The 17,729-nt window shown below is 40.3% G+C and overlaps 1 protein-coding gene across 1 annotated transcript; it reads left to right on the forward strand.

Annotated features, from left to right (window-relative positions):
• Positions 1-2,701: 2,701 nt before the first annotated feature.
• On the forward strand, positions 2,702-16,840 carry eif4e3 (eukaryotic translation initiation factor 4E family member 3). The gene is made up of 7 exons (XM_036591009.1): positions 2,702-3,043; positions 5,281-5,353; positions 7,653-7,747; positions 11,099-11,159; positions 11,853-11,919; positions 12,020-12,175; positions 15,168-16,840. The coding sequence occupies exons 1-7, from the start codon at positions 2,865-2,867 to the stop codon at positions 15,212-15,214; spliced, it is 678 nt and encodes a 225-aa protein (XP_036446902.1). The 5' UTR covers positions 2,702-2,864; the 3' UTR covers positions 15,215-16,840.
• Positions 16,841-17,729: the final 889 nt, after the last annotated feature.

Here is a 17,729-nt window from a genome sequence, read left to right on the forward strand (position 1 = left end):
TAATACAGAGCAATGCTGCTGTAATACATGCAGAATGTGGTTTGACGTTGTCTTGCTGAAATAATCAAGGCCTTCCCTAAAAAAGACGTCGTCTGGATGGCAGCATATGTTGCCAAAACATGTATATATCATTCAGCATTAATGGTGCCTTCACAGATGTGCACATCACCCATGTCATGTGCACTAATGCCCCCCTACACCACCATGAATGCTGGCTTTTGAACTGTACAGTGATAACAAGCTGAGTGGTCTTTATCCCAGAGGACACAGTGTCCATGATTTCCAAAAAGAATTTCAAATGTTGATTCGTCGGACCACAGGACACTTTTCCACTTCACCTCAGTCCATTTTAAATGAGCTCGGGCCCAGAGAAGGTGGCAGCATTTCTGGATCCTGTTTATATATGATTTCCTCTTTGCGTTTTAGAATTTTAACTTGCATTTTACTTGCATTTAAGTGTTCCTGAGCCCATGCAGTGATTTCTACTACAGAACCATGTCTGTTTTTAATGCAGTGCCACCTGAGGGCCCAAAGATCATGGTCAGCAAATACTGGTTTTTGGTCTTGTCCATCACATACAGAGATTTCTCCAGATTCTCTAAATCTTTTAATGTTATTATGTACCGTAGACGATGAAAAGCAAAAGTTCTTTGCCATTTTGCGTTGAGAAATGAATTGTTGTACTATTTGATGGTGCAGTCTTTCACAGAGTGGTGAACCCCTCCTCATCTTTACTTCTGAAAGACTCCGCCTCTCTGAGATGCTCTTTTATACCCAATCATGTTATTGACCTGTTGCCAATTAACCACCAGGTTTTTTTTTTTTAAGCATTACACAACTTTACCAGGCTTTTGTTGCCCCCATCCCAACTTTTTTGGAACATATTGTTGGCATCAAATTCAAAATGGGCAAATAATTTTCAAAAAACAATAAAATTTCTCAGTGTCAACATTTGATATGTTGTCTTTGTACTATTTTCAATTAAATATAGGGTTTAAATGATTTGCACATCATTTGCATTTTGTTTTCTGCACAGCGTCCCAACTTTTTTGGAAATGGGGTTGTAATAAGACAGTTCAGCAATTTTCAAAGTATTTTCTGTAAATGAATCACTAATCAAAACCCACAGTCTGTATATCGGGGAGCATTCTTACAAATGCTATTGCTAATTGATTGGCTGTTACAGAGCTTTTTACGTGACACTTGGTCACACTTGACTTTTATTAGTAAGCAACAATCAGAACTTCGTCCACTTCTTCATTGCCTCAAAGCATCACAAATCTATTGATGTGATCTTTTTAGATGAAATGTTTTATTAGTGTATTTATTTTGTGCAAGCAATTCTGTTCTTGTGTACGATAGGTAACCTTAATTTACTATGTAAAGATGGTTACATATAATGAATACTTGTCTTAATATGGATTATCCCTTTGTTTATTTGTGGTGTATTGTATTTTACACAGTTCCTTTCTTGTACCTGGCATATATCAATAATTGTGTGTTAAAACATAGCTATTATCACATGCACTATTTCTCTCAATGCTGCTTGGTCATTTCCTCAGACTTAACGTCTGTACTGATGAATTCTGCTTGTAGCCTAGTCTTCATTTCAAATAAAGTTACCACATTTGTTTGATCCGACATCTTCCAGACTTTCTACCTATTGTCATGTGATGTTGAGACCACTCTGAAAACCAGTAACTCAACATTGCTACGGCTGTTGACCCTGAAGGAATCTTATCACCATCACCAAAAGAGATTTCAGCCAAATGCTCTGCCTAGATCTGAGAGAAGATACTATCCTGGGGCAGCGTGTAGTACAGGGGTGCACAACTGTGGTCCTGGAGGGCTGGTGTCCAGTACAGTTTGGAGGTTTCCCTACTTAAACATGCCTACTAAACCTGTCAGTTAACAGATTAAATGCAGTCAGGTGTGTCTTAGTAGGGAAATCACCAAACTCTGCTGGACACCAGCCCTCTAGGACCAGAGCTGTAGTAGAACCCTTCTCTGCTGATTCAGGGTGCTTTTCAGACAGGGTGTTTAATTAATCAATAAAATTGTAAATGATAAACAAATTCTTTACTGTAACTAGTTTTTTTTTTATTTGAAAAATAACTAGAAAGCTATATTTTATGGTTAAACCTCAAATATAAACGTATAACACAACAAAACTTATTTCTTTTACGTGCTAGTATTTTGAAATCGCCTGACCTTGGAAGGCCTCCATTCCTCCAGCTGCCCACTTCACTCCTATTACCGTTGGGAAGTTCGAGTCAGTTTCTCGAACCGATTCTTTCGTTTAAGCGAATCGAATGTCCGATTCAGCGACCAACCACAGCCATTTGGCTACTGCTGAGGCTTCCCATTCGCCCACTTCTTGTTCGAATTTTCCCGTTCCACCTTAAATTTTGCAGCAGTTACACCCTCAGGCGCCACAATGTAACTTCTGCACTGTTTAAAGTGGAACGGGAAAATTCGAATAAGAAGCTAACTTCTAGTACTTGTAGATATCATTCGACATTTACTACAGTCGTTTGGCCTGCACCGCTTGACCGACAGGTCAGTAAACACTGTCCAGGTTCCACAAACAAGTTAAATTAATTTGGAGTGAATCGGTTTGACCGATTTCTGGAAAAGAGTCGGATCAATAGAACGATTCATTTCTGAGTCGACTCCTGTTCCAGCGCGCCTTTGTTGCTGCCGCTGTTATTGTTGTTGTGCGGGTGACGCGGCGGACTGGCCGGCCGAGCCGCGCATGAGTCAGCGCCACTGTGAAGGTCGCTCGCTTCGGATGTGGTCACTAAAACTCTTCAATCTCTGACGATAACCCCGGATTAAATTCTAGTTATCTGAAGCGCGAAAAAATGGCGGTTCCCGCAGCCCCGAACCTGCAGCTGAACGCGGGGAGACAAAGCGGCAGCCCGGTCGACTCCTCCGACAACAACATCCACATCGACGAGAAGGAGCTGGAAAACATCACGAATCACGTCGAGGACGGCACGTCGCTCCCTCTTCACTCTCCGTGGACTTTCTGGCTGGATAGGTAACGTCACGCCGCCGTTCGCGGCCGCCAACACGCCTCTAACAGCCTCCGTTTTTTGCGATGAAACAAGTTTGGAGTCTCCCCCGGTTGGTTCACCTAAAGCCCGCTAACGAAGGCTGGCCGAGCGGCTCACCGAGCAGGCTAATGTTTTTAGCCAGCATGCTAAGCTAGGCTAACCGAGTCATCCGATGTCCTCAGACCTCTCAAAGCGCTTTATTTCACTATGTAAAGTGATAGAAATGCCAGAATGGTGGGCTTAATGTTCGTATAACATACTGAAGTCAGCTTTATGACAGCCGGATACGTAGAAAGACCACATTATAGGTTATTGCTCGCTGTTTCCATTCGCTCTCCCGCTGCCAGACCGGCTAGCCAGCTAGCGACGATCATAGAAGTAGGTCGAGCTGTGCGTCACCTGCTCGCCTAGCTAACCTAGTTACCTGACGGCCTCCACAACTTTTTTAGTGCTATAAACTGAAATAAAAGGCCAGGCTGGCTTTTAACAAACATACATGATCGCTTTCTGATTATTTAGGACCTCGTTAATAAAGCGAGCTTTCCACCTTTCTGGAACACAAACCGTATAGTTTGATCTCCGTTGCATAAACAGCAGCATTAGCCTACTTTTTAACCAGAGCTGGGCAGTAGGTCGATTTATCGTGATGAATTATATCACAATATATCACGGTATTCTTTTCTGGGTGTATCACCGGTACTTAAAAGTCACATCTGAACTGCGTGTTTGATTAGAGTTGGTATTATTAGTGTTAGTCCTGTTTGTTTGGGTTTAGTGCAGCACAGTGTCTGAAGTGTTGAATACAGGTACTTGGATCTATAGTTGTTGATGGTATTTTTAAAATGTGTCACTGTTTTGTCTGTTCTAACTGAAAACGTCAGAAAATTATTGTTAAATCATAAAAAAATTCCTGAAGTATTGTGATATACTACATGTTCGCCGTATCACTTGTGTATATATATATTTTTTTATATATATTTTTATTTTATTTGAGGAACAATACAGAGAAAAAAAAGAATGGCAAACAACAAACACAACAACGAACAGTCCCCAACAGCTCAATTCACTGGAGACCTCTAAAAAGGATTTTTAACCCACTCTTGTTTACTAGTTTGTTGTTTTTTTTAAATACATATCACACACCACTTTGTCACGTTAATGCCCATTTTTAATTATTCTATAATCTCTTCTTCCTTCTAAGGTTTCCTTTCATTTGCATTGTAGTTTGGCTGTAATCTCTTGTAATCTTTGTCCTTGTGTTCAGCTGGGATTACAAAAGCAAGGTCGTCCATAGCGTAATATTTCAGAAATGAGCACTAAACTCAAAAAAAACATTATTGCTTAAACTTTACTGCACTAATTTTGAATTCAGAAATAAAATATGTGAATAACAGCTGAAACAGGCTGTGCATTTAACCTTTTCAACTCCCTGAGACCACCGGTGGTTCCAAAACGCACTTCGTCATATTCTTCATAACTTTCATATTTCATAAGCTACATTCTAAAGATGGGGGTCGTATGAGAGCTGTAACTGTCTTCTTTCCAGTCAAATAGATGGGTGATGTCATTTCAAACCCTTATAATAAAAGAAGCTGAACTCACAATTTTTGTTCTACTGAAAGTCGACCCATTTTTCCACAAATCTGGGCTATAAACTATAAACAGATGGCGTCTCTTCAGTGATCTGCTCTGTAAACATTATTTTTATAAAATAATACAAAGAGTGTCTAAGATTTTTGGCTTTCAGCAGTAAATTCTGAGAATATAGCAATATGTGTGATCATAAAACCCATGTTCTGTTAATTTGAGGGGAGCTTTTACAAAAAATAAATAAAATAAAAATGTAAATTCATTTCATGCAGTTACTGAATTTTTTGCTTTACGATTCGGGCAGATGGAAAAACCAAAATATACTCTGGTCAATAAGAGGTTATTTTGATGTTGCTACAGACATTTAGGCGAGAAGGTTGTTAAATGGCAGGGGTTGAAGTCCTGTTTGCTTTTCGAATGAACTGCTCACAGTGGTGAACAAAACAACTTTTATTCCTCAACAAAGACAGGACAGATTATGCAGATTAACTGGTTACACTGGTCGATATCAGTTATTGCAGGGTTGATGTCATAAAAAACCTTTTGTCTATTGATATCACAAGTAAGTGCGAGGTATTTCTCCAATGCTTACACATCTCTGTTTGCTTATGTTTTTATTTCTGACTTCCAGGTCATTACCAGGGACGACAGCAGCAGAGTGTGAATCAAATCTGAAAAAGATCTACACAGTGCAGACAGTCCAGGTAGGCACTGTTAAGTTCACTGTTAAATGAGTGGATCAGACACAGCAGTGCTGCTGGAGTTTTAACCACCTCAGTGTCACTGCTGGACTGGACCATTCTTCAGATCTGTACATCCTCAGCTGTGCAACTGTACAAATCCTTCATTGTCATATTTTGAGCTTAATAATAGCACCACTGTAACTCCCACACCCTCTGATTATGCAGCCCTGCTGTTATAACGCATGCAGAAAGTAACCTGCTGTCGTCATGTTAAAATAAGAATGGGCGTCCCTGAAAAAGACGGCGTCTAGAAGGCAGCATATGTTGCTCCAAAATGTGTTCACAGGTGCTTTCACAGATGTTACCCACCGATACCCCCTCATATCATCACAGATCCTAGATTTGGAACTTTATACTGGATGATCCTTTTCTTCTTTGGCCTGGAGAACATGATGTCCATTGTTTTCATAAACAACAAGTCTAAAAGGTTGACTCGTCAGACCACAGTACATGTTTCCACTGTGTATCAGTCCATTTCAGACGGCAGTCGGCTGCGTTTCTGGACGTTGTTGATGTTTGGCTTCCACTGTCTGCGTTTGTGGATGCAGCAAGGAATATTCTTTATTGACAATGGTTTGTCAAAGCATTCCTGAGCCTATGTGATGACATCCATCACAGAAGCTTGCTGGTTTTTAATGCAGTGCAGTCTGAGGGATGAAAAGTCGTGAGTGTTCGTTGTAGATTTCTCCAGATTCCCTGACTGTTTTGATGACACTGTGCACTGTAGAGGATTAAATACCTAAAATTCTTGCTGAGGAATGTTATTTTTGAAGTGTTGATCCATTTTTGGTGGTCAGCCTCGACCCATCCTTGCTCATAAAGAACAAGACCTTTCCTGGATGTTCCTTTTATACCCAAGCATAATTGCGTCACCTGTTAAAGAAGTTTTTTGAACATTTCTCAATGTTTCTAGTTTTAAATCGCCTCATCCCAAATATTTTGCAATGTGTTTCAGGCATGAATTTCAGAGTAAGTGTATATTTATAAAAAGCAGTTAATTTGAGAAGATGAAACATGTTATATCTTGTCTTTGTACTGCTTTTGTTTAAATATACATGTCAAAAAATAGATTCAGAAATCACTGCTTTCTGGTTTTATTTACAATTTGCCTTCTGTTCCAACATTTTGGAATTGGGTTTGTGTGTTGAGTTGTGCGTCGCCTGCACATCGCTCAACACCTATTTACTAACCTGATGGGCTTCATGATATGCTACAAATCAAAACAAAGGGCCAATTTGGTTATTTACAACTCTAATGTTTCACCTCCTAAGCACCCTGTTATTTTTATATATATATATATATATATATATATATACACTCACACACACACAGGCATAACATTATGACCACCTCCTTGTTTCTACGCTCATTGTCCATTTTATCAGCTCCACTTACTATATAGGTGCACTTTGTAGTTCTACAGTTACAGACTGTAGTCCATCTGTTTCTCTGATACTTTGTTAGCCCCCTTTTACCCTGTTCTTCAGTGGTCAGGACCCCCATGGACCCTCACAGAGCAGGTACTATTTGGGTGGTGGATCATTCTCAGCACTGCAGTAACACTGACGTGGTGGTGGTGTGTTAATGTGTGTTGTGCTGGTCTGAGTGGATCAGACACAGCAGTGCTGCTGGAATTTTTAAACACTTCAGTGTCACTGCTGGACTGAGAATAGTCCACCAACCAAAAATATCCAGCCATCAGCGTCCTGTGGGCAGCGTCCTGTGACCACTGATGAAAGACTAGAGGATGACCAACACAAACTGTGCAGCAGCAGATGAGCTATCATCTCTGGCTTTACATCTACAAGGTGGACTGACAAGGTAGGAGTGTCTAATAGAGTGGACAGTGAGTGGACGCAGTGTTTAAAAACTCCAGCAGCACTGCTGTGTCTGATCCACTCAGACCAGCACAACACACACGAACACACCACCACCACGTCAGTGTTACTGCAGTGCTGAGAATGACCCACCACCCTAATAGTACCTGCTCTGTGAGGGTCCATGGGGGTCCTGACCACTGAAGAACAGGGTTAAAGGGGGCTAACAAAGTATCAGAGAAACAGATGGACTACAGTCTGTAACTGTAGAACTACAAAGTGCACCTATATAGTAAGTGGAGCTGATAAAATGGACAATGAGCGTAGAAACAAGGGGGTGGTCATAATGTTATGCCTGACCGTTGTATGTGTATATATGTGTATATATATCTGTTCTGTCCTTTTTTATTCCTGTTTTTTTTTCCTTTCTACCTTTTAAACAGAGCTTCTGGAGTGTGTACAACAACATACCCGCAGTGTCTTACCTCCCTTTGAGGTGTAGCTACCACTTAATGCGAGGAGAACGAAGACCACTATGGTAAAGTTTTTAAATCTTTTTAAATATTGCATGTGGTCACTGTCAGAACGATACACTACCGTATATGGCCAGGAGTATGTGGCAGAGTTTGGGGGCCGTATTGCAAAACCTCTTAACTTTGAACTCTCATCTTATCTGTTTAGTCACCATGACAACTTCAGTTAGGACTGAATTTAGGACAGAAGCTATTACAGAACAACAGTTCTTAAGTTCACAATCTTATCCGAACTCCAGATACAAAAACAGTATTACAGAGACGTTCTAACTAGACTAAATTTCCTAAATTCAGTCCTGGCTTTAAAGACAACTCTACAAGTGTCTTAACATCTGTTTTGACCATCTGTTCCTATTGTTTTATGCAGTGTATTAACATTGATGAAAACTCATCAAATAACATTACAGTGATGTGGGTGAATAATGAGGGGACAGAGATCGTGTTGATGTTTATTAGAATAATGTTAGTGTGGTTGGCCCAAGGATTTGGGAACTGAAACTGAGTCCGGGGAGCAGCAACGTCCTGATAAACAGCACCAAGCGGCTCCCGAGTGGCGCGACCGTCTAAGCGTTGGCCCTTTCATCAGGAGATCGCGAGTTCGATCCCTGGTGATGCTACAGCCGTCCGTAGCCGGGAGTCCGAGAGAGCACAACTGGCCTCGCTCTCTCTGGGTGGGTAGGATGGCCCCTCCTTCTCCCCCCATCACTCAGCGCGATGCTAGTCAGCGCAGGCGTCTGTTAGCTGACGTAACAGATCTGGCGGTTGGCGCTTTCCTCCGAGCGCGTTCGGCTGTACAGTGACGTTGCGTGAGCGGCATTTAGAAAAGAAATGGTGGTTTCACAGGTCTCGGAGGAAGCCTGTGTTAGCCTTCATCCTCCTAGCGTTGGTAGTATCGTGACGTTGGGGGAGTCCTAACTAGCGGGTGGAATTGGCGACGACTAAATTGGGGAGAAAATCGGGTTAAAATCCATAAAAACAGCACAAAGCGCTGTCAAAATTTCTGACTTCAATTTATCGTGCTTCAGTTTGGTTTGACCCTTTTAACATCAGATAAAGGTACCAGAGTAATGGTGTCAAGCCGTCTGACTGCCTTATTTTGATAACGTGTGCGTATGGTCGGTTGCTAGATAACAGACATGACAGTTGACAGTCAACTTTGGTCGAGTAGGTTAAGATTTGCAAACTTGAGATAAGATGCTGTAGGATAAGATTCCTTAATTAAGATTTGCTTATCTAATACGAATTTGTATAAAATCTTATCCCGACCTGCCAGAAAGATACGTCGCCAGGTTTTTAAGCCACACTCTTTGCTAAAAGGTGTATAAGATCAAGCACGTAGCCGTGCAGTTTCCATAGGCAGACACTGTCAATAGAATAGTCACACTGAAGAGCTCAGAGACTGTAAACATGGTGCTGCCATAGGATGCCACCCAAAGTCAGGCTGTGAAATTTTTGCCCTGCTAAATCTGCCCCAGCCAGCTGTAAGTGCTATTATTGTGAAACGACAGCGTCTAGGAGCAAAAGCTCAGCCACAAAGCGGTAGACCACACTCACAGAGCGAGGCTGCGGAGTGCTGAAGTGCATAGTAGGGGTGGGGAAAAAAATCGATTCTTAAGTGCATCACGAAGCAGACATGGACGATTCTGAATCGATTCAAAAACGTCAAAAATTGATTTTCTACATTTTTATTGTTAACGCAGTGTTGGAACTTTGCAAAGTGCGGAAGTGCAGCACCTGGACAGTCTGTGACGTGCACACTACATTAAAAGCTAGTGCAGGGGTCACAACCCAAATGTTGATGAGAGTCATGTAGTGTAGGCTAAAAATATAATACAAACGGAAACGCAGACTTATTTTGCTCTACTTTAAGCTTCAGCTCAGCTGTAGCCACTTTTCTTGCATCACCAGCTGGAAACCTTTCCCCAAAAGTAGAACAGTTTCTTGTAAAATGTTAGCTTTATTTTACTGCTGAGGAGGGTTATTTTATTTTTACCTAGAAATCTAATTCTGATGTGGAGCCGTAACCGGCCAGTAAAAGACGTTGTCGACCCTTGAGCTAGTGTATTGGCTTCTGTGGAGTTGAGGGGGAAAACCATATAACATGTTTCCATCCATTTTCTGCCCAGTTGTAGTTGCTGCCAACCAGAGGACCATCGATAAAGCGATGTCAAAGCTTCCACCCAACTCGGAAAGGGCGAAGCGAACTACAGACTCTGTCGCAACTTTTATTGCCAAGGAATTGCGTCCGTACTCAGTCGTTGAGAACCAGGGATTTCACGCTATGTCGATACAGAGCAGTGAATGAGAGCCTTCTGGTTCACTTGTCACATCACTTCCATTTGATTTATTAATAAAAGATATTGGAAGTAAATTCAATTATGGATCATTACAAATACTTTGCTTTAATAGTTCCAAGTCGTCACACAGTGAGGAAAAAAAAGAAATCCTGTATAGAAAAAAAGTTGCATTGAGATGCATCGATAATCATTTTATAATCGCATCGCAGCCTCTGAATCGTAATCGAATCGTGAGGTGCCTAGAGATTCCCACCCCTAGTGCATAGCATTTAAATTGTCATTTCTTTGTTGTAAAATGCCTCTGGAAGCAACATCAGCACAAGAACTGACATTGTTGTAAGTGGAAGTTAAAAATAATGTAAAAAGGTTCGACGTGGGACGCTTAAAAAATGGGCTCAGCGCGATTTTCCGACATGGTTAGCTAACCACAGAATCGTTCAGTGGGATAACATGACATCATAGCTGATCGCCGATTGGTTTTGCGCTTATGTCGGTATTGTGCCACCGCTTCCTGCTGCCTAATTTCAAACCCAGAAATAATCAAATAAGTTCAGTTTGCTCAGACGGGACAGCACATAAATGAAAGCAGTGCATAATTTTAAATCCACCATTCAATAAACACCAGTGTCTTAATGTTAAAGTGCTGCTAACCAGGAGAGAGTAGCTCAGTTAGTGTGCTACCAGCTCTGTTTACCACAGAACAGGTTCTGACTAACAGATGTTTTCCTGACAAGTTTAAATGATAATGACTCGAATCTGAGGAAGCGAAGTCGAGCGGCTGGTGTTAGAGGGACAGAAAGCTGAAGTATAAACCTGTTCTGTGGTGTTTGAAGCTGTAGCCTCCTAGCAAAGCTAATGCTACCCTGTTCCTCAACTAACTGGCACGCTGCCATCACAAGTATAGATGATCAAAAAACTTAAAAGCGAGAACAAAGTCGACTGATTTGGTGTTGGAGTGCCAGAAAGCTGAAATTGGTTCAATTTAAATGTTTAATTTTTTTTTTTTAATGTTAGATGTTTAAAATGTGTCTTAAAATTGTGTCTCTGTTTGACATGTAGGGAGGAGGAAAGTAATGCAAAGGGAGGTGTGTGGAAGATGAAAGTACCAAAGGAGAGCACAGTAAGTTTTGTTTGCTTATAAAGAGTGATTCAAAAAGATTCATCCGATTTCAAAGCGCCATATTTTTACAACCGTGAGGCGCTTAGGAACCAATCACAATCCAATAGAAAGAGGGGGTCATAGAGTTTTTGACGGTCAGTGGAAGATGGCTCCCTTCAGTCTGAGAGGAGATGAGACCCCTGAGCAGAAAGCGTTCTGCGTTCTCCACTTCAATAAGAGTGAATCCGTCATAACTGTGCAGAGTGATTTTCGTGGTCAGTGAAGCTCCAACAGCTCAGAGCGTTCGTCGTTGGTTCCACAACACTGGATGATCTCCGAAATCGCACTGAAAGAGCCGTGAGTGCAGCGACACCCGACACGCTCAATCCAGTATGGGATGAGTTTGACTATGGTGTTGATGTTGTCTGTACAGCTGGAGGAGGTTCAGACTGAGACCTTCTACAATTACATAATAAACTTTATGCTCATTTAAAACATTTACAGTTCACTGAATTGATCTGTAATGATTTACAAGTGAAATAAATCGTAAATCTTTTTGAATCACCCTGTATTTCTGATGTATGGAGATCAAAGGTAAAATTGTATTGAACACACACTGAACAGTACATTGCTCCCACTGTTTTTACCTAAAGTTTTATGTCATGTCATACTTGTATTGATCTCTGTACACTTTGTCTCTTCTTTGTTTGCCAGTCTGCTGTATGGAAAGAATTGCTGTTGGCTACTATTGGCGAACAGTTCACTGACTATTGTGCGTCAGGTGAGTCGTGTCCGTGAACGAGAAACAGCTTTTATAATGTTTACATTTGAGTTAATGTGAAATAAATATGATACCATTCCCAATCATTGCTTTCTTTCAGAGGATGAGGTTGTTGGTGTCAGCGTCAGCGTGCGAGACAGAGAGGACGTCGTCCAGGTTTGGAATGGAAACGCATCTTTTGCTAACGAGGCGAACATCTTAGGAAGAATCTACGAGCTACTTCCACAGATCTCTTTTAAAGCAGTATTTTATAAGCGTAAGTTATATACAAATATACTCTTGCATTGTAATTTGCCGTGTCATCGTAGCCCACGAGTTTACTTTTGCTGCTTGATAGTGGTCGTTACAGTGCCATTAAAACTGTACACAGAGGATTTTAATAGATTTATGGCTGGATGGATCTTTATTGATCCCAAAGGGATATTCCAGTGTTACAGTAGCAAGATGTATAATTGCACATAAACTTAAACATACTATGCAGAAATAAAATAGGAGTAAAAAATGCCATAAAATAGGCAAAAATAGACATAAATTAGAGTAAAATATGAAAGAGTAGGAATAAAAGTATATCTATTGCATATTTACGTAGCATATAAGACAGATTTGTTGCATTTACATGAGAGCAGGTATTGCACTGAGTGGTATGAGGTCTTTTTAACCACTAAAATTGAAGCCTAAACTGCAATAAATGTAATCGGCAAAGCCTGTTTAGAACAGTTAATAACAGGCATCTGTTACCAGTCACCATAGGCAAACACTGGCAAAAGGTAGGGCTGTATGTATCTGGGCTGGGTTCCCCAGTAGCACATTAGCATGTAGATGATTCTTAAATGATAGAGCGAGCATCACAGTGAACACTCTCTCTACAAGTTAAGATCAATCAGTCAGCCTTAATTTAACCTCGGGGAACATTGAGGGTGACCCTCATTCACAGTGTTGCTGAGTTGATACAGAGCAAGGGATTGATAATGTGTAAGAACATTTCAAATAATAAGTAAAGTTAATTAAGAAAATGACTCAAATCAGGTAAGTATAAAAAAATTAAACATTAATAATAAAAATATATGAAAATATTGTAGGAAATATAAAACAATAATTAAAATGTAGCTAAAATGTAAAAGTTAATAAAATAAAATCAAAATAAAAGGAGAATAAGATCAAAAAGTAAACTAAAAATTGATGAACTTGGCACTAAGATGCTTTTGGGAAACTGGGCCCTGTTTGATATGAGACATAGAGAACACAAGTAACAGCTTTTTTGTGGGTCTTTTCTGCAGGATGTTGTAGAATATTTACTGACATAGCAGTTTGCATGAGATTAATCAAGCTGTTTCTGCAGTTTTATAGTAGGTAAAAGCTGCCGCTGTCATTACAGACAAGGGAGCAGGCAGTCCGTAAACATTACTCACGCAGCAGATCTGGACGGGACTCTGTATGCATTAGATGTCCTGATGGGCACTTTTCTGCCCATGTTCATCAAATTAGAATGACAATGCGATTTACGATTAGACTCCTAAAAATTGAAGACTGATAGATGGTTCTTGGCCAGGAGATGTTTTAGGAAAAACCAACTGGAATCAATTTTACATTACATATAGGTTCTTTAACCTTTAAAGGGTTCTTCAGACTCACATGTCCTATTTACAGTAATGACTCTTTAACACACAAGTCATTGAAAGGTTCTTTAGGGAAGTAAAAGTTGTCCTTCTATGGCAGAGGTGGCAACCCGAATGTTAAGAAGAGCCATTTTGTGTTTTCAACAAAAATCAAACCACTTTGGGAGCCACAACATTTTACGTCCATTTTACCATCTTGACTGTAAATATGTCTCAGTATGTGCTGACATCCTTTTATAGGCTACATAAGCTGCGGTCCAGAGCCTAGGCTGCATTTCTCGGCCACTACGTCACAGCAGGCCGTTCCAAAGTGAAGGATGCTTTGTATACAGCCTAGAAATGCAGCCTATGTTCTGGGTGATTTGAAGGATTTCAGAATCCTTCCGGGTCCTTTCTGGCCTTCGGTTACCCACAGTTTGTTGTGCACAAGCGACACGAAGGAGAAAAAAAACAGCACCACGAAAATGACAGAAGTTGTTGTAACAGAGCTGGTTTTAAAATGAAAATTGTTCACGTCCTTAAATTCGTCTTCTTTACCTTATAAAGTGTAAAACCACTGATTAATTAAGGAATTCGTCCATAGATCTTATTTTATTTAGAAGTATTTGTGTGTATGTAGTTTATTGTACTACATTAGAACATCTCTGTTTCCGTGAAGAAATGAAAAAAGCAACAAACTCAATGAAACGGGCTCCATTTTTTCTCACCAGTTCCCTCACGAGTTTGGTGCCGCTCTGGTGGCCTCACCACGCAGCCTCATTAGGACTGGTCCATTTGTGTGATCAATAGGCTGCTAAGGAGGAGTCTTCATAGGACAGTCCTACCGAGGACCCACACTACCTCAGCTGCAGCCTCGGCTTGTGGAACTGCTTTAAGCTTTAGCTCAGCTATAACTACTTTTCTCGCATCTCCGGCAGGAAAAGTGAAACTTTTTTTTATTGTATGTTTCTCAATATTCGACTTTTTACGAGGCTGAAGTCGCTTCTCATTCGCCGGCATCTTGTTCGAATTTTCCCGTTCCACCTTAAATGGTGCCTGAGGCGCCAGAATGTAACTGCTGTGCCATTTAAGGTGGAACAGGACAATTCGAACAAGAAGCTGACAAACGAGAAACTGACTTCAGCCTCGCGAGTTTTTAGTGTTTGACAGTTTCTCGTTGCAGATTAAACGAATCAGGAAACCAGCTGGAGTGTTTACAAACACACATTCGTCTCCAAATTAACGATGTCCGTCTTAAATCTCTCTCTTTATCGTTTCGTCAGCTACTTTTGTGCGCTGTTCTTCAGGGTTAAAGGGTTGAGACCATTTATTACTGCAAAGGAGGATTATTTTATTTTTACCTACAAATCTTGATTCTGCTGTGGAGCCAACAGGGCAGTAAAAGAGCCGCATGTTACCGCCACATAATCTATGCCATTATTCTTAAGGACCCTTTATTTTTAACAATAATAAAACACAGTGTCTTTATTCAAATCGAGAAGTGTAAGGATTGACAGAGTATTTAATTGCCACAATATTGAGAACGTATTCAACTTTTAATACATCGGGCAGTTCTGTACCTGACCTGTCCATGTGAAACTGTCCCTTCCAAATGCTTTAATGAATTTAATGTTTTGTTTTTTCTTCTTTCAGCACACGAGGAGCACCATGCATTCGAAGGTGGTCGTTCGAGACATTAGCAGGCTTTGCACATTCATCGGCTGTTATCTTTTCACTCTTTCGTTCTTGGACTGACCAGAGAAAACGGACTGAAAACAACAAATTAAATTTCGCCTGATCGGAAGCGCGCTGCCATTTTACCTTGCAGGAGCCGAACTATCCTATGTTAAAGCTCGATTTTGATTTTAGGTATTGCAGATGATCCCTGTGTGTTCTTGGCTAATAATTTTGAAGAGATTATTAGGCAATATCTATATAGTTCACATGCAAGTAGCAAGTGTAATATACACACACAGCAATGTTGCCATGGCTTTTTTTTTTTATTATTGTTATTTTTCCCCTTTTTTCTTTCAGTTCAAATGTTACCCAGCGAGATAATCGCTGCTTGTCAGGAACTTGACATTTCCACAACCAGGGTTTTGATGTCCTGTCCTTTAGGTTACTTATAGAGTAGTAGCTCTTATGCTTTTACGCAGACATGTTGCACATTATTTTAGACGAAATTTCCTTTTGATTTTAAACCTGAAAAGTGTTTGCCAGTGACGCCAGTGACTCCAGTGACTCTGGACCCCCCTGTTTTTCACAGTTTATTGGATTTTGTACTAAACGTAGCTCCTAGAACACGTTCTCGTCCTGGTCAGAGTCGTCCTAGAGGGCAGTTCATCGTCTAAATGCAGTTAGAATATTTTATTTTTCATAGTCTGAAAATACTAATCTGGAAAAAAACTAGGCACAGAATCGATTTTTTGAAGAAATTTTTTATGCATTTATGCTTAACAGCCACATTTTCATCAATCACTCTTGTCTTTTTATGCCAACGGTTGCTGTCCAAGTATTGTTCGATGCTTTATCATGTCCGAAATTAATGTTTACTGGTGAAATGTGTATTTTATGAGGGGGAGCTGGTGTGGATACGGTCAAATGATGACACTGACAAATACCCATGAAAACGTTTGGGCACTGGATGAATGTGTTTAGTTTTTTCTGTACCAAAGAGACCCCCCGCCCCCCCACACTCATGTTGTATTATGTAAACAGCCCCAACCCCCCCCCGCCCCCTTCCTGCCCTCGTCTCTGATTTGGTATGATCAGAACTGTGCAGTAGGAGCAATGGCTGCACCTTTGCCCTGTGAAACAACTAATACGTCTAATTAAGTCCATTAAGTTTTACGGTCTTTTTGTATATCCTGCCCGTTTTAAGCCGTCAGTTCTAGGCGTTTCTCTTGGTGTTAGTTTGTTCTTTTAACGTTGATTTGTCAAATGGAGTAACAAACTACAAGACGTAAATCACGACTGGGGTCTTTTATGTAACAATGCACTAGAAGCACAACTGTAAGTCTGTCCTCCTGATGGGCAAGGATGCAGAAAAGAGTCTGTACATGCAGCTGACCTTTCATATAGCAGCTTTTCCTATGTATTATAAATCTTTTTATGAGACGCAAGTACTGAAATGGATATTATTTTTCTGAGCAGGTTTTGTTCTTGTTGGTAAATCCAGGGCTCCCAGTCAGGATGTGAGACCTCAAACTGATTGTCAATCTTCTGGAACGGTGCCTTGTGTTCTCCCAGGGTTTCACTCATAGAATATTCTGTTTTATCTCTACGTATTTAATCGGTTATGATGTAAATTGATTTTGCTTATAGGTTTTGAAATATTGAATAAATAAGACAACTTTGGAGGATCTTGAACAGGTTTCATTTCTTCCCTTCACATATACACAGTTCATATATGTTCAAAAGTTTAGTAGCGCTTCTCATGTCACTAAGTACTGTTACATTATTCAGTAATAACTTTATACAGTTTAGATTGAGGTACTGTAAGCCAGACACCAGACAGTATTTTAATGTTTTTGAGAATCTCAAGAAGTTGTTAAATTTTATATATATATATATAAATAATATATTGTCCATTTTATCAGCTCCACTTACTGTATAGGTGCACTTTGTAGTTCTACAGTTACAGACTGTAGTCCATCTGTTTCTCTGATACTTTGTTAGCCCCCTTTTACCCTGTTCTTCAGTGGTCAGGACCCCCATGGACCCTCACAGAGCAGGTGCTATTTGGATGGTGGATCATTCTCAGCACTGCAGTAATACTGACGTGGTGGTGGTGTGTTAGTGTGTGTTGTGCTGGTCTGAGTGGATCAGTGTTTGTCTAATTTAAAAACAGTGGTTCCCAATTTTCGAACGATAGTGCATGTATGAGCATATGAAGGCTTAAAGGGGAATTCCACTGATTTTTCATAATTTCTGCATAATTAAATGGCTAAGTGATGAACAAAGTCATTCAGAGTGGTTTCATGCTAAATAGTCCGTTCTATAGAAACTCTCCAAATCAGAATTGCTCAAAGCAGTAGTGATGGGAATCAGACGTCTGAACAGTTTAATGCCTCTAAAAACTACTTCACAGAAAGTTATTGCATTAAATGGTTAATCTGGATGCTATTTTTTATTTTTTGTTTTTTAAATTTTATTTTTCAGAATTTCTGCATATTTCAGTCACTGAGATGTGAACAAAGTCATTCAGGGTGGTTT

Source organism: Colossoma macropomum, unplaced genomic scaffold (genome assembly GCF_904425465.1).
Source record: "Colossoma macropomum unplaced genomic scaffold, Colossoma_macropomum, whole genome shotgun sequence".
In the NCBI taxonomy this organism is placed as follows: Eukaryota; Metazoa; Chordata; class Actinopteri; order Characiformes; family Serrasalmidae; genus Colossoma; species Colossoma macropomum.

Coding starts and splice junctions, on each gene's coding strand:
- eif4e3 (XM_036591009.1), top strand. CDS start 2,865: ATGGCGGTTCCCGCAGCCCCGAACCTGCAGCTGAACGCGGGGAGACAA. Junction 11,160..11,852: donor AAGTACCAAAGGAGAGCACA/GTAAGTTTTGTT, acceptor TTTGTTTGCCAG/TCTGCTGTATGGAAAGAATT. Junction 12,176..15,167: donor TAAAGCAGTATTTTATAAGC/GTAAGTTATATA, acceptor TTCTTCTTTCAG/CACACGAGGAGCACCATGCA.